The sequence below is a fragment of the Silurus meridionalis genome, chromosome 25, assembly GCF_014805685.1.
Source record: "Silurus meridionalis isolate SWU-2019-XX chromosome 25, ASM1480568v1, whole genome shotgun sequence".
Taxonomy (NCBI): domain Eukaryota; kingdom Metazoa; phylum Chordata; class Actinopteri; order Siluriformes; family Siluridae; genus Silurus; species Silurus meridionalis.
In genome coordinates, this window is record NC_060908.1 from 13,142,600 (window position 1) to 13,169,369 (window position 26,770).

Genomic DNA, 26,770 nt, shown 5'->3' on the forward strand with positions numbered 1-26,770 from the left:
TAGTGTAAGATATACAATAGAATAGTAAAGAATATAATAGAATAGAATTCTGTTATATAGAATACAATAGAATAGAACATATTGCACATATTTGTCCAAGATATCAGCAATACATAATATGTGTGGCATGAAAATCTATAAAAAATGACTATACCCATATTATCTCTATCGTATATTGTGTGGAATTTCCTTTTTTCTTTACAAATTTGGTGAGCTGAAAAGCTCAACAAAACCTTAAGCATGTTGCTATACTCCAGGCAGGGGTTTCTTTCACACTAAGCAGTGTTTTCCACAGCACACTGTTTACAAGCAATCCTATGGGACGCAGATTATTTTCAACTTTACAGAACAGTATCAAATGGTGGCAATAGCTTTTCAGGGTGAGATCAATTAGGCTGCAGCTCAAAAGAGAAAATAAGAAGGAAAGAACTTTGGAGGAAAAGGGTTTTTGCTAGTGAGATGCTCAAATGTTTAACTGTACATATTTCAAAGTCAACATTTTTTTTTAAGTAAGGCATTTATCAAATCTGTTCTGGGACCTTTGTTGGAGTCATACAGCGGCCTAAATCCCTTGGCCTTGTCCTTATCCAAAAATGCTTAAACAAGCTCCTTCCTCTTATCCACAGTTCTATGTTCAATGCTAACTACAGTATATTAATAACAACAATATTCTGGCAAGTTTTCCTGTACAAGCTCCTTGTTTAATAGCTTTGTGGTAGCATTAAAATGGTAGCTAGCATTGTTAGGAAGCTGGGGCTGAATGAGACCATGCTAGCATGATAAAAAAAAGGGTGCCAATAATTCCGAACCTGACAGTATAACCCTACCCGTCTCAGTGTAATGAATACACTTTCACTTTTTGCCCCTGTCAAATTCGAGGATGTGCCGAATGACTAGCAAATCTCCGCAAAGCATTTGCTCTCTTGACGTTTTAATTAGCGCCGTGATAATATCGCTAATTTGAAATACGGGCAGAGGCAGCGTTTCGTGAAATTAGTTTCTGAGGATTGTGCATGTGCAACCGCCAGTGACCGGAAGCTCCAGTTGAGCTTTGCAGTCCAGGACCAGTGAGCCAGAACTCTATTAGTGCCGCCCAGTTCTTGGATAAAAGGAGAAACCCGTTCCTATAGGAGGACTATGAATATTCCGGATGTGCTAATAGAAGGGCAAAAGAGACGAACTAGCATTGAACTAGCATAAAAACCATTGTGAAGATATCGCAAGCGAGGGTAAAAGCATTTAAATGGGAACAAAATGTAGATTATACATTCATGGAATTTGTTTAAAAGTGGATTCTCTGCTGTGTGAAATGTTCCGGCTAGAAACTGCTGATCTAATGCGATTTTCACACACAAGTGTCTAAAGTTTAAACAGAGTGGTGCGCAAAACAGACAACATCCAATGACTTCAATGTGGAGACTGGACAGACTTCTTAAAGCTGACAGGAAGGTTATAGTTAGATCAAGTAACCACTCTGTACAACCATGCTGAGCAGAAAGGCATTCCAGAATCACATCATAATGAATAGAGATTATTATTGTCATCCAAATTTCATTAGCCTTCATTTAATATGGAGCTGCAGATGTGCTTTTTTTTTATGTAAAGTAACCTTTACACCAGACAATATCTACAATAAAACAAACAAATATGCACTGTCATGGTTTCTAGCTACACACAATATAAATTGTAATACTTATGTTATAATATGCAACATATGTCCATCATCTAAACAGCACAAGTAAAAACGCAATGGTTAAGACTCTGGGTTACTAATCGAAAGGTTGGGGATTCAAACCCCATTATTGCCAAGCTGCCACTTTTGGGCCCTTAAGCAAGGCCCTTAAAACCCTGTGCTTTAAAAGGAAAAGGCTGCATCATTATTGATCATGTGTTTTGACCCCAGCTTCCAAACATCACTAAGATTTTCAGAAGATCACTAGAAGATCACTAAGAAAGAATGTCACTGTGCTGCAATGTATATGTGACAAGTTAAAAGCCCCTTTACCCTTTTTACTCTAGTAAAACCGAGCTTTAGTGAAAGTTCCAATTGCCTCGAAGCACAGAATTCATTATTATATTTGATTAATGAAGTCATGCAGTCATATACAATGTTCATATCAGTAAAATATGGCCACTACTCCCAAGCACAACCCCCACCCCCCCCAAAAAAAGAGTCTCTCAACTTGATAGCACAGCAGAGAAGTATTCCACGAAAACTATCAAATACAAGATAATTTGTTCAGGCCTTCAGGCAAGATATAGCCTCTGAGGACCAATATCCACCCTGATCTAAGAATTGTGTGTAGAGGCACAGGTCTAGGATAAAAGTGGATAAAGCAAAAACTATCATGCACCCAGTATATGGATTTTTTTTAACAGTTTTTTACCCTGTTTAATAGATCTTTTAGCCTGAGAATATAGGAATTTGCATGATTTAAGCGCCTTTGCAACACGACGTGATGATTACGGCTCGTTTTCGCTCATTGGGCACCACCGCCTGCCAGACAGCATTAACGCCTTTGGGATTTGTTTTCAAAAGCACATCTTGGCCCTGCATGAAAGAGTTGGGACTATTTATTTTTCATAAGCGTGCCTCTGAGTTTAAAAAACCACATAGCTGATTGTCCTGGCTTGTTTAAGCACGACTGGCTTTGGGTTTTAAGAGCCAATGACTCATTAGAAATATCTAGTAATTTGCAAACCATGGGCCTGAATCTGAGAAAACACTTCCATCAGCTCTGATTTATTTTTTATTTTTTTTAATAAGGTTGAGTGAAAAAACTCTAGCTGCGATGCCTGTGAAACGAGTTTTGGGAAAACTCAAAAATAGTCTATTTCACAGCAGGCTCAGGAGAGATATTTCTGACTAGATGTTATGCTGTTTGCTCGTGCAGACCCCTGCGAAACTCTGATAAGCTTTACGGTGGCCTGAAGGCTCTGTACGACCGGGCCACCATCATGCTGGAGTTTCATGTGCAATCCGGATGGTCCTCACTATCAACCTCCAAACATGGAATCCCTGTGCCCAGCCACTTATTCAGGTCTTATCTCCTGGATAATCAGAAAAGCAAATGCAATTCCAATTTAGTGTCTCTTACATTCCTGAAATTGTTGGAGATGTACAGATGCACTTAGTGAGGAAAGAGAGAGAGAAAAAAAGAGTAAGCAATGTGATTAAATTTATGCAGCGCTAGCATTTCAAATAGGACACATCGCATATTTTTGGTTTGCGTCCTAGAGGCACTTATAAGTGAGGCTAACATTTTCATTTTCCACTGATTGTGAAAGGGAAAGAATAAAAAGCCAAAGATAGCAGAGGCAGAAATAAAAACGAATGAATAGACGTTATAGCTTAGATTTGATTACGTATTCCGTAGCCGGCCTCATAATGCGAAGTCTGATTTCCAATGCATAAGTATTAGCACTCCCTGCTCTGGACAGTAGCTGTTAGTAAGAGATTATTAATCAAAATGAGGCCAAACGTACAACGATGGAATACAAATCCATTCCGTTATCTGATTCAAAGCAATAGAGTTTTTAGGTTTAAAAAAAATACAACATATGTGATTCTTTAGCATTAAACTTTGCCTTTAGAGACCCAAACTGTTCCAGCATGACAATAAACAAAGCCAGGTCCAAGAAGATATGTTTTACATGGGTTCAACTGGAAGATCTTCATTTGCCTTCTGTAGAGCTCTGACCTCAACCCTGTTAAATACCATTGGGATGAATTGGAACACTGACTGCACCCCAGACCTCACCGCCCTACAGGGCTTTACTAATGCCCTGTAATTAGCACAAATCTTCACAAGCCCATGCTTATTATCCAATGCATACCAATGCCTTGTTACTGAGAAAAAAGGGCCAGATTGGTATGAGCTGCTAGAAGATAAACTATATTTCCAAAAGAGAAGTATTGGGTCACCTGGTCATAAGTACAGTATGTGATTTTTGAGCTTTGCATTCCACATTTAATCCCAATTTGCTCCTATAATTCCCTCCACTTTCCTGGGAAGCTGTTCTACAAGATTTTGGAGTTTGCTTATGGATATTTGTGTTCATCAGCCACAAGGGTGTTATGAAAGGCAGGTAGTGACATAGGTGACGAGACCTGGGGTGCAGTCAGCGTTCCAATTCATTCCAAAGGTGTATTCCAGTGGGTAAGAGATCAGAGCTGTATAGCAGACCATTCAAGATATTGCTCTCCAATGTGTGTAAACCAGATCTTCCAGGAGCTCAGTTTGTGCACAGGGGCATTGCCATGCTGGAACAGGTTTGAGTTTCCAAGGTCAAGTGAATGCAAAATTTTATTAAGGCGCATCTAAGACATCCTGTACAATTGTGTCCCTCCAGCTTTGTGGTAACAGTTTGGAAAAGAACCATATATAGCAGGAAAGGTCAGGTGACCCAATACTTGAATATACAATTGGAAATATAATGTAGATGTAAAAGATCCTGATTTTCAACAGTAAATCAATAAAAGAGTATGAAATGGAAATACAAATCTTTCAGGGAAAACAAAGAAAAATATCTGGTAAGAACTGTTCATACCATGCATGTGATAACACTCTTACATATTGTTCAAATGTCTGGAATATGAAGTAGAGTGGCTACATGAAAAAAGAAACAAATCCATGCTTGTAAAAATCAGCCCAAAACATCTGGCAAGGCCAAAAGACAAAGCACAAAACAAAATGCCATATTAATAAAAGAACATCCACACCAATGGTAAAGCATGGTGGGGCAGCATCATGTTGTGGGGTGGTTCCTGTTCAGCTAGGGATTAAAGTCAAGTCAAGTCAAGAAGCTTTTATTGTCATTTCAACCATATATAGCTGACGCATTACACAGTGAAATGAAACAACGTTCCTCCTGAACCCTGGTGCTACATACAACAACAATTGACACTAAACCTACAGGTTTCTCTCAGATATCTGAGGATGAAGAAAGAAACTGTTATCTTGCAGCTTAATAATGAGCCAATGTCCAGATATTAAGAATTATGGTTCAGGAATGGTTCAGATAAAAAAATCCTTTAACAACTTGCAAATAGATCCTCTCACAATCTAATAGGATCTGGAGCCCTTGTGATTATTTTATTAAATATTAATGTCATTGCTGTGGTATAAGAAAAATAATGCACACCAGGATATGGGTATAACAAACTATTCAGCTTTAGAGCTTAGACAATAATTCCTCTGGTGGCAGGTCTATAACTGCCCTATAAAACAGCCGTTTTATAACTTACTTTAAAATGTTATAAATGGCTATCATGGTACACAGGGTATATACGAAAAATTTACATAAATATATCACACTGCCAAACATAATCGTCTTAAAAATAAATGCATGATTTAAGAAGATACAGACTATAAACATGTCAAATTATCTGCCTGTGCAGTAAGGGTTAGGGTTTCCAATGCATTCCAATGTATTAGCACTCCCTGCTCTGGACAGTAGCTGTTAGTAAGATATTATTAATAAATTATTAATCAATAGAGTTTTTAGGTTTAAAAAAATACACGATATGGAGAAAAGTATTGGGACACCTCACTTTTCCAGCCATACGAAAAATATGTAAGATAATTACACTTAGTAAGAAATAAGAAAACATATCTTGGCTTTAGAAACTTTCTTTCGGCTTCTCCCATTAAGGGTCGCCACAGCGGATCATCCGCATGTTTGATTTGGCACATGTTTATACGCTGGATGCCCTTCCTAACGCAACCCTCCCCATTTATCCGGGCTTGGGACCGGCACTAAGGCTTGTGGGACCGGCACTAAGACTAACCCCTAATGGTTGGGGTTGGTTCCCTGACCGGGGATCGAACCCAGGCCACCGCAGTAAGAGCGCCAGCGTAAAAACATGTGCCAAATCAAACATGCGGATGATCCGCTGTGGCGACCCCTGATGGGAAAAAATAATCTAATTAAATTTAAATAATCATTCCAAGCAGTCAATTTAGTCTAATTAACTTAGGTTCTGCTTATTGATTACAGTATTGTCCTGAATATAAGACGACCACCCCCCACCCCTTTTTTTTTAAGTTTAGCTTTTGGGAAAATGCTGTTTGAAGACCAACTCTTGTCTTTTATAAAGGAAATGCTTAAATTTAAAAAATACTTTTCATATGGCATACCATATATAACCTTCAGTCCATCTCATTGTGAAAAATCATGCCCATGCCTGGAGTATCCAGTCGCAGAGCAGACTTACCACGGGTAACGTACTGACACACTTGCCGTGGTAAGCTTTTCTTTGACTAGGGGTATTAGCATTTCGAAGTCTTTTTGGGCTCGCCATCTCCTGACATTACATTCTGACACGCCATGTTTCTTGGCTGCCTGACAGGTGTTAGACGGCTCGGCTGCATTTATCACCATGAGCTTAAAATTTGCATTATAAGCTTCCCTCAGATGCTTTGTTACTTGGATTTTTGAACCGGTATGTTCTGGGGAGTCATTCGCATCATGCAGTCCTGGTACTGTAAACGACCGTAGATTATCAGGTTGCTTCAGTCAGGGGAACTCTTTTAGTCTAGAGTTGAATATAAGATGACATTGTTTCCTTAGATGCATTTCCATGAAAAATATATAGTCTAATATTCGGGACAATACGGTATTTTTTTAAAAAATGGTTTGCTTTTTTTTAGTTTGTGTAGAAAAATCGTAAAAACCAGAGATGATGAGATTCTTGACAATCTTCAAATTAAACAACATTTAAACTAAATACAAGATTATAATTAAAATCAAGATTACGCATACATATTTTCAACAATTATTTCTATAAATGAAGTAACACAGCAGTTACGATGCAAAAACAAAAATCATTACTTGCTGCTTCTCAAAATACTTAAACTTATTGCAACATAAAACATTATTGAATATATTTTCTCATTTCTGAACACTGAAAGTTATTCAACATGAGAAACTGAATTTTAACTACAGAACAACGTAAAAAGCTATAAATACGTCTTATAATTTGTTATTAGGTTGTAAATAAAAGTGTTGAGGTCGAAATAAAACAAGTATTTAGAATAAAAAATAAAAAAAGTCCTAAGTGGGATAATTAAGCTTTTTCTTTTACTAGGCAACCTTAAAACCAGATAATACAGCTAAAATAAAGTCTTAAAAGATAAAAGGCCTCAAATAATGTCTCTGGTGATGATTAAGCTCAATTTGCTGCTAAAAAAACGTGAAGCTTTACTAACTAAGTAAGAAAAAAAAGAGAAATAATCTCAAAACAATCATACTAATTTTACACAATATGCTCTTATTCTTAAAATAAGATCAATGCAATTTTTATGGCTAGAAATAAGATTGTAAATCTTGATTAGATGAGGAGTTTTTGCAGTACACGATAATAATATACTTCAGATCCCCAGAAAGAAAGCAAAATGTCCAATCAGTGTCACATAGAAGAAAAAAAATCACAAGCAAAAAGCAAACAAGTTAAAATTGTGCTTGTCTCTATTTAACCTCTGAAGGCGGTGGTGGCTGTACTGCCAGACAAATGAGGAGTTGGAGCAGGATGTAGGGGAGCAGGAGACCAAGATCTGCACTGGCTGACTGTGATAAAGCAGCACATTCAGGAAGGAGAGCAGCAGTCCATCTGATAACAGGTTCTGACTAAGAGCATTCATTGGCAACTCTGGCTCACTCGCTGAACAGTTGGTACAAAATGCAGGAACTCCCTTGACTCTGTCTGTAAATTTCAAAGCGTCCAGATAAGCATATAAGAGACTGGCATTCAGAAACATTGGCCTGACATAAAAGGTATTATACCAGGCAGCGCTGTTTTGCACAAAAAGATTATCTGGATTTATACAGTATGTCCTTTAATGCTCTCAAATATTCAGCTGAGTCAATAATAAATATAGAGGCCTGAATGTCAAACTAATCCAACTGTAATGCAGTCCAATTTCTTTTTTTAATGGACTGAAGAAAATGTTCCTGTAACTGCAGAGTCCACAACGGAGCTCTTTGCTCAATGTCCTTATAAAATGTTCTTTGGTGTCCCTGATCCAATAAGGCACATTCTCTAGACTTTATTTGTCACATATGCGTTACAGCACAGTGAAAGTTGTACTTTGCATATCCCAGTGCACAAAAACTCTTTTACATTCTAAAAAGAATTGAGCTGCATCCTTGTACAGTAGACAGAAACTCGGTGAAGATGCCTTTGCCTTTTAAATAAATTCTCGGAGCAGGTTGTTTAAAGCATATTGGAGAACTCGCCATATTTTCTCCACACACTTTGGCTCTCACTTGCTTCCATCTCTTCAAGGAATCCCAGACAGCCTCCATAATGTTAAGTTTAGGACTCTGTAGAGGCTATACCATCTGTCGCAGAATGACTTGATCTTTTCTTTTCCTTCCCACAGAAGATTGTTGTTGGGAAATGACTGCTTCAAAAGTTTGTTTTGAGGCACCATGGCTAAATACAAATAAGTTCAAATTTAAGACAAGAATGACTGTAGAGTAAAAAACCAGAGGGGCCGAGTCCTTTTGCACAGCTAGGCACCTAGGAATGTTACTTGATTTGAGAGTCTGGATGACTACTTACTGTACATTGTTGGATGGTCCTTATTTTAATCTAAACGTTAAATCTTCAATCCCATTGAAATGATCAATACCTTTTTTCATCTTCACTGATGTAAGATGTTGTGCCATTGACTCTCCAGTGCAGTAGTGGGGCTGTGTGATCACCAACCAATTTAGCTCAGTTGCACCTAGAGGTCAAAGATGTGAACTGCTAATACAAGTACTATCAGAGGTCTACTGGGGCAGAAACCTTGATGCCCCATGCTTGGGGGAAAAAGCAGCAAATGGGACAGAGTTAATCACTTAGGCTGGGGTCAGCTAGCACTGGAGCACAGAGGGTTAAAGGCCTTGAGCAAGGGCCCAAAAGTGGCAGCTTAGCAATACTGGTGCTTGAACCCCAGACCATTTAATCAGTAACCCATAGCCTTAACCACTAACCTAAGATATAACCACAAATTTGGAGGCACACTATTGTATAGGATATCTTCAATGGAGTATAATAAAATTTTCCCCTCTCTAAAACTTGTTCCAGCATGGTAATGTTTTTGTCACAAACATTTGTCTATATAATGTACAGTGGAACCTCGGGTTACGAACGCCCCGGCATACGTATAATTCAGGTTACGAATCGCAGTTCATAAAAAATGTTGCCTCTAGTTACGAGAAATTTTTTAGGATACGAGCGGAAAAATCGCAGGCAGGTTAGTTTTTACGTATCGCCACGTGCTCTCGCTGCACTCTCGTGCAGCACATACACATCCGCTCGTCGCTCTAACAGTGTGGAATTACTGAACTTTAAATACTTTACGTATTCCTATCACCATGCCGCCAACAAAGTAGCCTGATGGAAATTCTCCTTCCAAACAATAACTCTCCCTCCTCCCGCTTCTACGGACGTCGTCTCCATCATGCACGCAGCGAGACTTCTTAAAGGTAAGGTACCATTTAAAGATTTATTTGTTATATGTTTATATGTTTTTATATGATGCGATTTCAATATAACATGTTATAGTAAATAATATTAGTAAATATTGGCGTTATTTTTTTTTTTTAAGAAACACTTTTTGGATGTCCAGAACGAATTACCGAAGTTTCTATTCATTCTTATGGGAAAATTTGTATCGGGATACGAGCTTTTCAGGTTAAGAGTAAAGTGATGGAACCAATTAAACTCGTAACCCGAGGTTCCACTGTATATGTAGAACCATTTATATTGCAAAGTCTGTGATTAAAAGAATATTATGAAGTAGAAACTGCCTGAAATGTGCTGGTAGACTGTATGCTGGAGATTGTATGTTGAATATTGATTGCAGAATGCCTCTAAAAATTCACTAGTAGCCTCTAGCATAAGTCAAGTGTGACAGCCTCAACAATTTTTTTTTACCATATTGTTATTCATTTCATCTTCCCTGACCCAAATCTATGGTCAAAAGACCCCAGTGACAGCAATATAGCGTGGCCTCTGTGTCCTCAATCTCTGAGCAATGCCTGCATCAGTCTTTACAACAGAACTGAACGTATGAGAGAGCACGCATGTGGTTAATTGGAGTGCTATTATGAGAATGCCTTCGCGTTGTGCTGAATGCTAAAGGCTACGTTAATGCGAACGCCAAGCAACGCTATATCTCTAGGCGAAAGGGAGCTCGGTTTTGAAAATGTGTCTGTGGTTTCTGTGTTTCATTTATCGAACCTCTCAGGAGCGAGACTCGATAAAAAACCAAAGGCACCAATGTGAAATTAGCATGCTAACAGTGAGACTCAATTTGGGCAATGTTCTTTATGTACTAAAGGTTTTTTCCTCTGGAGTTCAGAACTTAACAGGGATGAGTCATAAATCTTTCTTTTTATTGAATCTGAGCAGGACGATCAGAATGAAACTGTGGGTGGCATTTACACAAATGGTGGTGTAATTGGTTTAGATCTTTAGATCTATCTATCATCTATCTATCTATCTATCTATCTATCTATCTATCTATCTATCTGTCTGTCTGTCTGTCCGTCCGTCCGTCCGTCCGTCCATCCATCCATCCATCTTACTCCTTTTTATTGTATTTGTGCATAGCAGCTTTATTTGCCGTGGCTTATTTATTCTGCAGAAAGTGATAATGCAATTTTATATGTCCATTGAATATTAATGGTTTTTACTACTTTGTGACTTGATACTGTAATTAAGATACCTTTTTTGAAAGATTGGTTTACTGCTTATTTGATGTTTGTTTCATTCTGGCATGTTAACGAGGCTGTTGTGTTAATCTTGGTTAATGCGAGGGTCAACCGATACTGATACTGATAACTAGGTTGGATACTTGCCAAAACCAAATAATTAACTTATAGTTTTTAAAATAGATACTGGATAAAAAAAATAAAAAAATAAAAAATAAAATATAATAACACCATGTAAAACAGTATTGAACTTTATTACAAAAAAAAATTGAATTATGAAAATGAATGATAAATTAATAAATAAATATAATCATATAATTAATCAATTATATATAATAAATATAATATACTATATAATATAAGAAACTCGCCGTGCAGCATTCTGTCTCAGTTGTAAAAAACAAAAAGCACGTGGCATCAGTGATTCACCTCTAGAGGCCGCTCTCGTAACGACAATGGACTGGAACCCGGAAAAACTATCAGTATGAAATTTTGCTGATAGCCGATAGTTCCAGCAACTAACTAATGGTGCAAATTAATCTGCAGAACAAATTAATTGGTTGACATCTAGTCAATGCATTGTTTGGGTGTACAATTAGATTTTTATTTCAGGAAATAAAACCTCACAAATCAACTGTTTTTGGCTTTTTACTAACATGTGTCTTGGTGTTGAGGACTAGTGCATCTTTGAGCCTATGTTCAATATCAGTCAAAAACTCATAAGGAATCTATACATGTATTAAGGTGCTCTTTCTTTTTCTTTCTCTCTCTCTCTCTCTATATATATATATTTATATATATAATATATATTTATCATATATATATGATAAAAAAAAAAAAAGCACCTGTTTCTCCAATGTCACATGCCAAGTGAAAACTGCCTATTGTTTAAAAATCAAGACAGGTTTGAAACAGTGACTCATCTATGATTCTGTCATGTGACAAACAACTGAGGACCACCTAAGAGGCATCACATGGACACTGTAATTAACACTAATAGATCTTGACTATGTAGATGACTTGGCATTGGTCTCTGACACCCACCTGCACAAGGCAAAAAAAATCATCTTGCCTTAGCACCTTTGCACAACATCAGAGGTGTTGATGCTGAACATCTCAAGTCTGACACCAATACAAACAGCAGACTTGCCTACAACTGAAGGATTCACCTCCACAGCACTATTAGAGTTTACTCAGATACGGATATTGCAGCAAGACCAAAAAATTACCTTTAAATTGTTGAAATAATCTCTAGGATTTATTCCAGTATAGTTTTGGTATATAAGTCAGTGTTACACCCTCACATTTAAGCAAACATTTTAGTTGATCTTAAAGGGACAATACTATAGAAATTAAACTTGTATATAGTTTAATGTAGTCAATGTGCAGCTTGTATAGCAGTACAGATTTACTGTCCTCTGAAAAGAACTCAACATACAGCCATTATTGTCAAAAGAGCTGTCCACAAATGTGACTACACCCTCAGTGATAACAGCTGTATGTCATGTCACCATGCAAAGCTGCATGTCCTTAGCATCATGTTCATGTTTTTGTCTGCTTGACAGGACCATACAAAGTTGTGTATCTTGTATTAGAGCAGTTAAAATTTGGTGCTTTGAGCACAATTCTCTCATAATGACTTTTCAACATGGCACCTCATGGCAAAGACTCGCTGAGGATTTGAAAATTAGCATTGCTGCTCTTCACAAAGATGGCCGAGGCTATAAGAAGAACACTCGAAAACTGAGTTACAGTACAGTGATCAGAGTCATACAGAGGTTTTCCAAGACCTGGTTCCACTCGGAACAGGCCTCACAAGGGTCTATCAAGAAGTTGAGTCCTTCAAGTGTGCGTCAGGTGCAGAAGCTGCTTTAAAAAACAGATGCATGAGTGCAGCTGGTGAGTGCAACCAAAACACACCAGACCTGAAACCTATTGAGCACCTAAGGGGCATCCTGAAGAGGAAGGTGGAGAAGCGCCATGTGTCTTACATCCAGCAGCTCTGTGATGTCATTATTGAGGAGTGGAAAAGGGTCTCAGCAACAACCTGTGCAGCTCTGGTGAATTCCATGCCCAGGAGCATTAAGGCAATGCCAGATAACAATGGTGCTAACACAAAATATCAACACTTTGGAAACATTTTTTAAAGGTTCACTTGGGGTGTACTCACATTTGTTGCCAGCTATTTTGACAATAATGGCTGTATGTTAAGTTCTTTTCAGAGGACAGTTAATGTGTACTGCTATACAAGCTGCACACTGACTAAAATATATCCAAGATTAATTTCTATAGTATTGTCCCTTGAGAACATGAAATGTCAGGGGTGTACTCACTTTTGTAAGATACTGCATGTTTTCACATCCAAATGTTGGAGAATGACCAAAAGTTAAAAGATTTAAACAAGCTTTATATTTTCTACAATTCAATTCAATGAATTTTTATTTGTATTGATATTTAACAATGGACAATGTCTTAAAGCAGCTTTAGATGGATAAAGCGGTAATGAAGAATGTATGAGGTGTCCCTAATGAGTGAGCCAGTGGTGACTGTGGAGAGGAAAAACTCCCTGAGGAAGAAACCTTGAGAGGAACCAGACATAAGAAGGAACCCCTCCTCATCTGGGTGGCAACGAATGTCTATTCATTACAGTTCATCATTGTTGAGGTGTGCAGTGATAGGTGATTGAATGGTCCTGAGCCATTGTAGCAGACCAAAGGCACCTATACAAGGCATCAAAGAAATACCCTTCAAATCGTCTGTCCCAACACCAACTTTAACCAGCAAGCACTCCTCTAGGACAAACAAGAGTGCATGGACGCTACTACCATGCGAGCGCAAGGGTGATAGATTGGGTATATCATCAAAGGGCAAAATCCCATGACCTGCCCTTTGCTAAAAACCTGAAAAAAAAGAGATGTACCTAGCTGCAAACAGTGGAGTGGAAAACCAAAGCCTTGAAGCAAACCTAGTGAATCAAACTGATGCTGGTTCAGAAATGGACTAGACGTCCTATGTTGCTGCTCTACATGCATGCGTGTACATGTACACGTAAAGTGCCAAGTTTAGTCGGTGAACAGAACATCATGTTGGTGAGTTTATTATACTAAATGATCCAAAGAAAATAAACATGATGATTCCAAAATCCATTGGAACGCTGTGGTGTCTGGGAAAATTGGGTTCTACCAGGTTTAACTCGAAATACACAGACCAGGCATAATATTATGGTGTTATAACATAATGAGAGTGAAGTAAATAATGCTGATTATCTTTTCATCATGGCACCTGTTAGTGGGTGGGGTCTTATAGGCAGCAAGTGGACATTTTGTCCTGATACATTGATGTACATGGGGAGCGAAGGCTGGCCCTTGTAGTCTAATTCAGCAGACGAAGTACTGTAGCTCATAAAGTAATGACTGATTAAACTTTCTTTCGGCTTCTCCCATTAGGGGTTCGCATGTTTGATTTGGCACATGTTTTTACGCTGGATGCCCTTCCTAACGCAACCCTCCCCATTTATCCGGGGTTGGGACCGGCACTAAGGCTTGTGCAACCCTAATGGCTGGGGTTGGTTCCCTGCCCGGGGATCGAACCCGGGCCGCAGCGCTGAGAGCGCCGCATCCTAACCACTAGACCACCAGGGAACCTAAAGTAATGACTGATTGATGTACTAAAAAACTTCACAATTTGACTCCATAAAACAATGTGAGAGTTCGCTACAATTTGACGGTTTTATATTCCTCAGACTCAGAAATCGAACACATTGTACATTGAAACGTTCACGGAGAAACAATCGTCTCGATAAACTGAATAGAACGTCCTTTGTTTAATGGTTATATTTTACCAACAATACATTAAGTTTTCAATTGAACTTCCATCGAGGTGTTAAAAAATGTGTTCCTGTGCTACTCCTTAATGCCACAAAAAGCAAATGCAAGTAATACCACTGCTGTGGCCTTATATATATTTATGGAGACACAAATCCTATCACTCGCCAAACTTGTATTTCATTACACCCGTAAGCAAATAATTCGCTGACCTTTTCAAAGCATGGCAGTCGCAGAAAGCGAGCTCAAAGCAGAGCCGCCTGCTCGATTCCTCATCAAGCAAGGAATTCATGGACGAAACCTTGAAGCGTGTAAAAATGGAACTTTACAAAAAAGTCTGAACTCTGTATCTATAGGAAGCCTCGGCAGGGCGAGGAAGACCTCTAAAGAGAATCTATTCATTATAGCCTCAAAAGACAACCGGAGGAATTTGACAAAATAAGACATCCCTGCTCAGAGCAAGAGCAGCAGGGGGATCGTAATCTCTTCTCAAATCCAGGCAAGAACAGTCATTTTGACAAGAGGCTTTCATTATATGTCTATCTGTGTTAAGATTTGTCAGTACCATGTCAGTCATATTGTGGCACACTTCTTAATACAGCGTCTCAAGTAACTCAAAAGGGATTAATATAATTTAAATTATAATAATATCATATATTTTTCTAGTACATAAAAAAAGATTTTGCAAGTCAAATATTCATCGTTGTACAACCGAAAGCGTGCTACATTTCCTTGTTTCCTTGTATTCACAGACATCCAGTTGTTATTCAAGTAAATATTTTTTACATATTTTCTGCACAAGCATCCTAGTTTGCATTCAAGTCACACTTTTCATACACTGTACATTACTGAAATGTTTTCAGCATTGCTGTTTGGAAACAATCTATGGGATATGATCCTTATGTATAGAATATTATATATAGCATACAAGGATATGATTTACATTTATCTAAATCATATGAGGGACTGAAACTCTTTTTTTTTATGCCAGAAAACTTCAAACAGCTTTAACTTGGACTGGTGCAAAGAACTGACACTGGAGACGCTTTCCATTAACGCTTATTATGTGCCGTGTTTGTCATGTTTGTAATGAGATTTTCAATGGGAGTGACGAGGATGGACAGGATTAAAAATGAGTTTATTAGAGGGACAGCGCATGTAGGACGTTTTGAAAACAAGGTGAGGGAGGCGAGATTGAGATGGTGGACATGTGCAGAGGAGGGACATGGGGTATATCGATAGAAGAATGCTGACAATGGAGCCACCAGGAAGGAGGAAAAGAGGAAGACCAATGAGGAGGTTTATGGATGTGGTTAAGAAAGACATGCAGGTGGTTGGGGTGAAAGAGGCAGATGTAGAGGACAGAGTAGTATGGAGACGGATGATCCGCTGTGGCGACCCCTAATGGGAGAAGCCGAAAGAGGAAGAAGAAGAAGTTTGTCATGTTGGTGTCCATCTGTATAACATATAAACCTGGGACTTGCAGATGTCACAGTTCTAAAAATGAATCACCACCTTGTGGCCAATCAGAATCGAGCTTCTAATTCTATGCATTTAATGTTGAGCAATATTGTGGCTAATGACACAGAGGCAGCCTCGTTGCATTGAAATTATTGTAGTTCTAGGGTTGTTACAGTGGGGGCATAATCGAGGTCCTGTTTGTGATTGCAGGGTGGAGCTGGAGGAAGTGAGGAAAGCATCACACACCTCTGCATGGTTTTGTTAAAAAGTTTTCTAAGCCCTTGATCACCACCCTGCTGCCACAACAATGGCAGCTTACATACACTATATTGCCAAAAGTTTGTGGACACCTGGTCAAAAGTATATTTAGTCCCAATATGCTCATATAAATTCCTCTGATATTCCACTTGATGTTGGGGAGCGCTTGTGATGATTTGTGCTCATTCAGACACAATGGTAAAGTCACGTATTGATGTAGATGAGGAGACCTGGGGTGCAGTCAGCATTCCAATTTATCCTAAAGGTGTTTAATAGGGTTGAGGTCAGGGCTCTATAGCAGAATATTTTCCACTCCAAGCCATATCTTCATAGAGCTGGCTTAGTGCACAGGAGCATTGTCATACTGGAACAGGTTCTGGGTCTTCTAGTTGATGTGAGGGGATAATTTCAAGCTACTGCATCCAAAGACATCCTGTACAATTTCTGCTTTGAGATAACAGTCTGGGAAAAAAAAGCACAAATGACTTTGAAAGTCAGGTGTCCCAATACTTTTGCCTGTATATTGTTCTTGTGTTGTTCTTGTGTTCTTGTAATTATTTTGTTTATTGGAAAACCAACAATTAAATTTTGCCTGAAATCAACCGCCCTGCGATTTTGCACACAGCACAATCCCCAGCCTATAAATCATATTCCTTCATATGCTTGGGCAAGTTTTACACACTAACCATGCTTTTGTGAAAGACTGTGTGTTAGAGCCCCACAGCAGTAACATTCTGCACTCAGCTTGTCTAATGAAAGAGCTGGACTTGTGTCAAACTGTGGCTCATCAAAATCCACCTGTTATATCTAAACTAGATCCGTCCTGATGCACACAAAATCACTAATCTGCTGATTTGTATGATAAGTGATGAATTTGGGTTTGAAGCCCTACCCTGTGCACCAAAAAAAAGCAAAAGAAATAAAAAGTCACCAAACATGGTATGCACATCCATCCTAAAAAAGGTTAGTTTGCTTTGCATAGTGTTATCAGCATTGCTTCGGTGGTATGATGTAAACAGGGTGTAGATAAATAGCCTAATTTTAGCTGCGTTTTTATTTATTTGTCTAAAACTCATTAAAAAAAAGTTTGCAGGCACCACATTGTTATTTTACCTTTATTATAATAATTATTATTAGTTTTAATATTATTTATTTCTCATTCTACTGGATAGTTTGATTTTAACTGCCCATGGAACCATATGTGAAATTTAGCATACTGATTGCTGAGGGCCTATGGACCAATTCTGACCAAAATTGGGCCAAATGCTGTCAACAATTTGGAAATATATTGGAAAAAATACAAAAATTTTCAGTGCTCTGGATGCTTTGAAATAACAGAGCAACCATTAAACAGGAGCTCAATAACGACTTGGTTAGGCTCCATTTTGGATCAAAAAATGAGGCAATGCAACAGACACGAAACACAAAGATCAAAACATACACATCATGAGTGAAGCTCAAAATCACTCGACACTTTTTTTGCTTTCCTGCCATTGCTTAGCCGACAACTGTAGCACATCTGTGAATGTGGCACTCACATAGTCTGGATGCTCTGCCCCGGAAAATTCTCCTAGAAATGTTAATTTGACCAGGATTTCTAAAAAACACAATAGCTGCATATCATCATGAGAAAGGTGGATGCTCCTCAAAAAATATCTGGACGTCCAGGTCAAACGAAAGGAATCTCCTTGGCCTAATCGATTCACGCTGCCTTGACTGGTTTTAAATTTCCTTTCAAATTCCTCTCAGGACATGTAAAATGCATGCGCTCTCAACGACCGCAATCAACATGAATCATGGCGTGTCATTTCACATGGGTTTCACGTGCGCCTCTTCGATTTCTAACGGACGTGGAGTGCTCGAGTATTGGCATGTGTCTATTCAGGTTCTGTCACAATGGATGTATTGAACACTTTTCATGTGTTTTCCATACCCATCCTCATTAACCATCCCCACTAACCTCAGTAGCCTTTGCAAATTGCAGTGAAACAGTTTCCCCCCGTTGGATCTGGACAACAGATTGTGGCCTTACCTCTCTCTGTTCACTGCAGATCTTACAGAGCCACTGAGCTCTCTTCTGGCTGCATGCGGTCTCGATTCCACACTTGGTACACACTTTCTGAAAAAAAAAGAAACCATAAAATGAAGCATTTTTATCAACACTCCTAAACAAAAACCATGTGAAAAGCTTGATGAAAGCTGAACGGCTGACATCTTTCTTGACCAAATTTTAGCTCGATTGGACTAATTTGAATCACACTCCATTCCTTATCAATCAGGAGTATTGACTGGCTTCACTCCGCCCCACAAGGTTTGATTGGCAATGGACATTTGGTGCAACCCAAATGAGGATGGGTTTCCTCTTGAGTCTGGTTCATCTTAAGGTTTCTTCCTTATGCCGTCTCAGGGAGTTTTTCCTTGCCACAGTCGCCACCGTTCAATCATCAGGGACAAACTTACACTTATAAACAACATTTTTATCACCACATTATCTGTGTAAAGCTGCTTTGAGACAATGTTCATTGTTGAAAGCACAATACAAATAAAAATGTATTGAATTGAATTGAATTGGCATGTGGTGGATATAAAGGCTAGTGGCTACTTTGACCACAATTTTAACGAATTTTTAATTTCGGTACTTTTTTTGGCGATTAAGCAAAATCTTAACAATAGCATGAGGTCGGTCTGTGGCTCAGTACACTGCTTTTTTTTTTTTTTGGAGGCTACAAATTCTGGAATTTCTCTATTCAGATGTTACCTGTACAAAGCATAACAATAAATCCAACAAATGCATTGTCTAAGAGCTGCACAGAGACATGTCTACATTCCTGCACTTAAATCCAAATAGAAACGCTGTTCCATTTCTAAACTGTGATGAAGTAATTCATGGGATCGATAAACCTTATGTCACATGCTTTTTCAAAGGGTTTTAATCAAACAGGCTGGAAAATATCCAACACACAAACAATGAAGTGGTCAAACATTCCCAGCCCTATAATTTCCCATTGATTATTGAACCATATATATAATAATATATATCTTCCAATGCTGGCAAAAATCCTTACTAAAAGAAAATGAATTACCAGAGGATATTGAAATGGCTTCTAGTGGATCGGAGTCCAAGAATAAATTGAAATTGCCGAACGATTTCAAACGTAATCGTAAATGGGGTTTAAAAAAAGAACGAACCTTTAATCAAGCTTTCCATATTGAAAGACAAAAGCATAAGGTAATTACTATTCTTTCTTCTAGGAGTCCTGTGTATTTATGCTGCACTGAGAGAGGGAAACGGATTGAAAGTAAGAGAGCTGGAGAGAGAGAGAAAGAGAGAGAGAGAGGCCACTCAGAAAGCTCTTCAATTTTCCACAAAGCTCCAAAAAAGGAATCCTAACACAGAGCGTGAATGCCTCTCATAATTTCTTTAGGCTCTGAATGACAAGCGATGGCGGACCCACATTTCAGCTGTGTTTACAAAAGGTCATGTTTAAAGTACAGCTGAAATCACAGCTTTTTCTACCTGTCTCTTTGTATCATAGATACCACTGAAATAGTGTATATTAAAACATAAAAAAAACTATTTAGAGATCTTATAATCTCATAATTCATCACTTCCGGGAAAATATTTCCATTTTCTATGGTACATTACTGTACTAGTCTAATTTAGTATTGAAATTTATGCAAGTATCCAGTCGGCTAATAATGTGGCAGCAGCCTAGGGCGCAACCGGGTGGCGGGGGGCGCCAGTGAGCGATCCCTACCCTTCCACTCCCCTCGCCCATTTCAATTATTTACCTGTTCTTCTGCTGAGGTTTAATATACAGTTTATGTTGACATACTTAAATTCAGGCAATATTGCAATGATGAATAAAAATTGTTTATCCTTTTTTTTTTGGAAAGTTGTGAGCGATTTGTATGGTGTGGGGGGTGGGGGTGTAGGGGAAGGCATTGGGCGTTGACAATATGAATCTCGCCTAGGGTGCCAATAAAGGCTATGGTTGGAAAAATGTGATTTCAGTGACTCTCAGTAGCAGGAAAGATTCAAACACAACAAAAACTATAGGTGGTGTGAAAACCTAAAAACATTTGATGCTGAGTTCTTTTGGGTGTTATTTTGGGTTCTTTGTTTGTAAGAGATCATCAGTTGCAAGTGTTGTGGTAAATGATATACATATATATTATATTAGCAAATACAGATAAGGGGGCTTTAAACACATCTATTTACTAAGGCAGGCCAAATGTGTGGTCAGGTTTTGTCTTTAAGTACTTCAACAACAAATGAGAGTGTGTGTTATGCTGAATCACTCTTGCCATCTGCCCCCACTGACCCCAAAGCGAATTCATAAATCACCGAAACAAATCCCGAATCTTAACATATTGAGCAGAGAATAGGGTTTGGTTCGTAATTTGGAAGCATACTGCCCCCTGTTGGTGGAACTACCCACTCGCGTCAGACAAACATAAACTAAAACAGACGAGTGGGTTTTTATTTTTTAGCTCTCGGCTGCCAGCTAATGGACATTCAGTGCTACTGCATGAAAAAGACGAAAAAAGGTCCAGAAAAAAGCACTGTTTTCTTTATACTCTGTTACTATATATATTTTTAATTATGCCTAATTATGTACAAAATTCAGGAAGGTTTGGTCAGAATCTACAATATTCCTGTATCATATGATGCTTTGTGTAGTGTCTGTTCTACAATTCTAAATTAGTTACTAAATATATCTCTTAATATATTAAATATACTTTGACCACATGCGTACACTTCCTATATTTTTTGTGATTTCTGTCAGACTGAATTCCCACAAGATTTAGAATCGAATTGAAAAAATTGCTGAAATCCAGCAAGCGAAACACACTTTTGAACATCATTAAACAAAATATATATTTTGAACAAAATATAGTGACTAGTGCTGCACTGTTTATTACATTTTGTTATGATAAATAACAAAGATCTGGATCATTGGCAATAAATGTTCAGGGCGCCGTCTATAACCGATTTGATTTAGATCATTTATTACCTTTTTATTTTCGCCATTTTACTCGCTTGCATTACATTTGTATTATTTAATTGCTTTGTACTTTAACCTCGATTTTGTACCCGTCATATTTATTCATTACCTTTTAATTAAAAGATGCTATTATTTTCTTATTCAAATACATTTATACTACTTTTTGTTTATTTCCGTTAAAACTAAATAAATAAAAGTATCGGGACCCCTGACTTTTTCAGCCCTTTGTGGTTCTTTTCCCAAACAACAAAATTGGAGGCACGCAATTGATACAAGATGTCTTTGGATGCATTAGCATAAAAATTTCTCTTCATTTAAGCTAGGAGACCCAAACCTGTTACAGTATGACGATGCTGATATGCTTTACGTGGGGTGGAGCAGAAGATCTTGAGTGGCCTGCTATAGAGTTCAGACCTCAACCCTACTAAACACCTTTGGGAGGAATTGGAACCCTGACTGCACCTCAGGCCTCCTGACATCACCTACATCATGACCTGACTTTACTAATACTGATGTGGCTGAATGACCACAACTCTCCTCAAGCCCACTCCAAAATCTAGTGCAACATCTTCCAGGATGAGTGAAGTTTCATTTAAGAGCAAAAAGGGACTAAATGTGAGGTGGGATATTTGAACAAGAACATACCAATCTTTGACCAGGTGTCAAACTTTTGTCCATACAGTGTATTTCTTTGATGATAATAATTATAATATTTTTTTGGAATAGTTTAGAATATCTCTGGAATCTAGTCTTTAAACCTATATTATAAGATAAGAGTTTATTAGTACGTGGTAAGTAAATAAGAAATGATCCTTGTCTGCTGACAGGCTTTGGGAATGGTTCAGCCATGTCAGTCAAAATAAACCTTCTAAACAAAAAGTGGCGGACACTCACGGCCCGGGTTTTCCGTTTCGTCCCAGAACCCTTCACATCATTCTGTGGCAAATCATTAAACAAACCAGCCAGAATTTCCATTTCCCATTCTGCTCTTATCTCAAAACCCAGGGGTCGTGCGAAAATATTGTGAACTGAGATAGTGAACAATCTTGCAGCATAGGAAAACAATGGTTGTGTTGTACCTTGCAGCAGTCAAAGCAGAGGACTGAAGGAGTTCCCAGCAGGCCCAGAGCCTCTCCACATAGCAGGCACTGAGACAGGCCGTTCCCCACCGCTGACCTCCTCATGTTCTCCAAACGATCCATTAAACGCCTGCGAAGCACAGTTCATGTAGTTTTTATGTGTAGAACAAGCACAGACGCTGATCAGATAGACGCATGGACGATATACTGGCATTGATATTCCGGGATCCATCATAAAACTCTGCCTGCACAAATTAAAGGTCATAACCTTTACCAACAGTAGTACTGCTGATGTAGATACAAAGATGGTCTACGTCAAAACACTGCAGCTACACAAGCAGAGTGAGAGAGTATAAGATGAAGGTACAATATTCCCAGATAAGATAATATTCCTACCCGATTCTGTGTTGCTCGATCAGGTCGAGTTGTTCGGCTCTGTGGATGACGCTCATGATGATGTCCAGCTCCCTCTTGTTTAGCACCTGTGTTTTTCTCTGCCTCTCCGTCTGGTACGTGTGCACCGACCAGCCCGTGTGTAGTCTGTTAAATAAGTAGTCAAAAATATACGTTCTAATTGTAATAATTGATTGCTAATTTTTAACCATGTTTAATATTGTTATAATGAGCAATCCAATGGACTCAAAGCTCCAGAATGCAATGTAGCCATAAGACAGCAACCAACTACATGATGGCAAGTGGTGTTCACAGATAGATGTAGACAGATATGAAAAAAGAGCGTCTAGACTTCAGTGGTGCCATCTTGACATGACATCATGGGAACCTCAGATGATGAATGACACCTGCATTAATGTGTAACGCATATTAAAAAGTGTTAGTGTTAGTGATGATACGTTTGTGACGTTTTTACTTTCTGAGAACTGCATGATCACAGTTATAGATTTAACCTTAACTAATACACCAGTGTCGGTGCCATGCATTTCACACCAAGGCCTTCAGTGGTGTCCTGCCTGAATCAATCCACCTCTCGATATCGTCATTATGGCACAATGACTAAAGAAACCATCAATATTATAAAGAAATGCAGTATAACTGAGACTTATATACCAGACAGGTATCTCATACAGCAAGAATGAATGCCATTACTAAAGCAAGAAACCCTAATGATACATTTTAACAAGTCTCCATTCACTGTAGCCACAGCTGTACCACCCGCATACATCATCTCTAGCAGAAGCATGAATATTAACCTCATAAAATGACCACGGGTTTTCCATGCATTTAAAATGAAGGAAAATTTTGGGTTTTTTACTGTTTTGGCCAAACTTTCTTCACGATGTGCAGCTTTTCTTGAAAAGTCCATCTTGAAAAAGTATATCTGCGACCAAAACAATTTCCTCTCCTCTGTCAGCTGTTGTGGAATGAAAGAAATGGCTTTTAAGTCTTGTGCAGTTTGCTACAGATGCTGTTTGCAAGCGCTGAGTAGTGCAATCTCTGACCATCATATCAAAGGACGTGAAAATGCCAACGTTATTGTATGCCAGCTAGATGGCCCCGGTATTGTCAACTCAAATTCCGATTGGTTAAAACAACAGCCTCAAGCAACATGTACTTTATGCTACACTTGCCTGCAACGTTAATTCTGAAGGCCTAAAGGCAGATTCTAACCTGATGTGATGGCTGAAATCTAATTTTATTGAAACTCCTAAAAATACACCACTTAAAGCAGTGCAACTGAGAGAAAAGTTATGAAATAAAGAGAATATACTATTGTGAATAATTATAATACTTATTCATGGAAAACATATTAAAACATCAGCGACATAACTATTTTGTTTAGCTGATTTTCCCGGTCTCTCGTGGATAGCACGATAGACCAAAAAACATAGTTTTCATGTAGTTTTATGTTAAATTAATGAAATTTATTAATATAAATATTATTTTTTATTATAAAATGAGGTCAAATGTTAATAAAATTTAAAATGTTGGGGTGGTTTTGGAATGTAACCACCACGATAAATGGCTGGATTACTGTACACTATAAAGACAAAGGTTTGTGGTCACCTGACCATAAGATTTATATATGTTTTTTCCACCATCCCATTCCATATTTAAGCCCCATTTTTTATAATAACCTCCACTCTTGTGGGATAGATGGTCCACTAGATTTTGGAGTGAGCATGTGGAGATTTGTGCTCAGCCACAAGGGTGTTGGTAACATCAGGTACAGATGTAGGTGATGTGAGGAGTCTGGGGGTGCAGTCAGCGTTCCAATTCATCTCAAAGGTGTTCAACAGGATTGAAGTCAGGTCTTCATTGTAGGAGATCTTCCACTCCAACCCATGTAAAACATATCTTCTTGGAGCTGGCTCCGTGCACAAGGGCCTTGTCATGTTGGAACAGGTTTGGGTTTTCTAGTTGAAGTGAAAGTAAAAAGACATCCTGTACAATTGGGTGCCTTCAATGTTGAGATAACTGTTTTGGGATAACCCACATATGGTTTGAAATGACAGGTGTCCTAATTGATTGGTCCATTTACTGTATGTGTATAGTGATTCATGTGGACAATCATAAGCTGAACTATGGAGAGGGACAGTTTCTAGAAGTAGGAATTCCAAGTTTCAGGGGTCAGTTTCACTTAAAAACTTCCCCACTAAATACAATCCTACAAGTTTGATATCTTACTTGGCTCTCAGAGCAAGTTGTCGGTCATTAGGGCAAACCCACTGGTGGTTCCCGCTGCCGAACATGGTGTTGGTCATACCTCAAGTAGACACTGTAACACAAAACAGTACACACACGTGAACATTTTACACTGTTAAGCCTTCTTCAAACATTGTAAATGAAACAGAGATAGACCCTGCGAGTCCTTGTATTTGCTTTCCTGTAATGAAGACTGTATGAAAGAAATTGATTCACTTTTTGTGACAGGTTCTGGAGCAAGTGAACAGTGCATGGAGCTTTCACTATTAATGTCAGTCAGTTTGGAAGGCAACAATGTTAGATCGTTGCCTCAGGGCAGCAATTAGCCGTGACACTGCCACCGTGCATTTTCCACATCGAACAAAAGCTGCACAGCTGTTCAGCACTCGGGCACGTCCGTTCAGATCTGTTGCGTGACCTTATCACAAACAGGACTTGGCGGATTTTAATAAACAACAGAGTCAAAACTCAATGAGGATTTGTTTGCATTTAGATGTGCTTTGTGTTTAAAAAAATAACCCACGGCTGGAGTCTTAACAGTTGTTCCTGGTTCTGCAGAGTCAAAAAAAACAGACAAACTTAAAAAAGTTGATAAATAACAAACAAGACCAGAGAATAAATATATACATATATAAATTGCTACAGTATTAATAGCTAGATTGTAATTCAAGAAGTAATGAAAAAAAACACCTGTGCTTTCTTCCACACACACAAACGTCGTTTACAACCGTGCAACTACAGTTGTTTACATTTCCATGCGACCTAATGCTCTTTGTACAGCTCTACTGTTCACACAGCTGATTGTAAGGGGGGTAGACAACTACAGCAATTTAGCTACCATTAGATGCTTGTCAACTTCCAGAAACCTTCCTGATCCATGTTTATTTTTAAGAGGTAAGAAAATACAATCCTTAGAACATGAACCAGCAGTCTTGGGACAATCTCCATGCACCTTTCCCATGCCAAGAAAATCTACTTACAGGCTGTGGCCAAACAAAGACATGCAACAACAAAGAAAACAAGAAAGAAAACCATTTACCTCCCAGAGGGACCAGTGTGCCAAACTCTAACACAAACAGAAAGAAGGAAAAACGACACCCGAAATCCTGAGTCTGATCTGCGAGGAGATTTCCTCATCCACATCCAAAGCCTGAGCCAGTCCTGGTCTCAGATCAGCCCAGCTCTGTGCCTGAGCTCAGTCACATGATGGTAGAACAGTCCTTTTAAAACATCCTGTTCCTCCTCTGGCAGCTGTGATTAAAATGCACTGCAGCCAAGTGGCCCCTAAAGATACACTTCCCTTTTACGTGAGCCTGGTTTAAAGCGATTACCATTGACCTGGCCTTTAAATCTGGGTGCTGTGTGTCACCGTGATCTCATTTGGTCCAGGGGGGTGGGGGGTGTCTTGAGTAGCCACAAGCCAATCCATATTAAAATTGAAAGACAGCTCCATTGTCTTTGTTTTGTTTGAATTAGCAGCCATCGATCTTAGTGCTGCACAAGAGGAGTGCTTTGGTTTCTTTTGATGTATACTGATGTATACAAAAACTGAACAATGTTAAACCTCTATCAAATAAACATGGAAAACATCTAACCACCAACTTCATACAGGTTTCTTTCAACCCGTAGTCCCAAGCAGCAAATGTTTCAAACTTTTAAAGCACCGTGCAAAATATTGTGGATTTCTATAATAACCTATGCAATATGCACACTGATTATTGTCGATCTATACATTATTTTCGATCTATACAAGAACCCACACAATTACAAG

The 26,770-nt window shown here is 38.6% G+C and overlaps 1 protein-coding gene across 3 annotated transcripts in view; it reads right to left on the reverse strand.

The window, feature by feature from the left end:
• doc2b (double C2-like domains, beta) overlaps positions 1 to 26,770 on the reverse strand; it is a 160,423-nt gene that overhangs the window by 133,274 nt on the left and 379 nt on the right. The window contains exons 1-5 of one of the 3 annotated variants that reach the window (XM_046838802.1): positions 26,039 to 26,205; positions 24,982 to 25,072; positions 22,735 to 22,878; positions 22,339 to 22,468; positions 18,283 to 18,369 (exon numbers count right to left, since the gene is read on the reverse strand). In XM_046838802.1, the coding sequence (XP_046694758.1) occupies positions 18,283 to 18,369; positions 22,339 to 22,468; positions 22,735 to 22,878; positions 24,982 to 25,058 (438 nt within the window). In that variant the 5' untranslated portion in view covers positions 25,059 to 25,072; positions 26,039 to 26,205. Of the gene's footprint in view, positions 1 to 18,282; positions 18,370 to 22,338; positions 22,469 to 22,734; positions 22,879 to 24,981; positions 25,073 to 26,038; positions 26,206 to 26,770 lie in introns of those variants that run through there. The other 2 variants (XM_046838805.1, XM_046838803.1) reach the window with 2 other exon arrangements.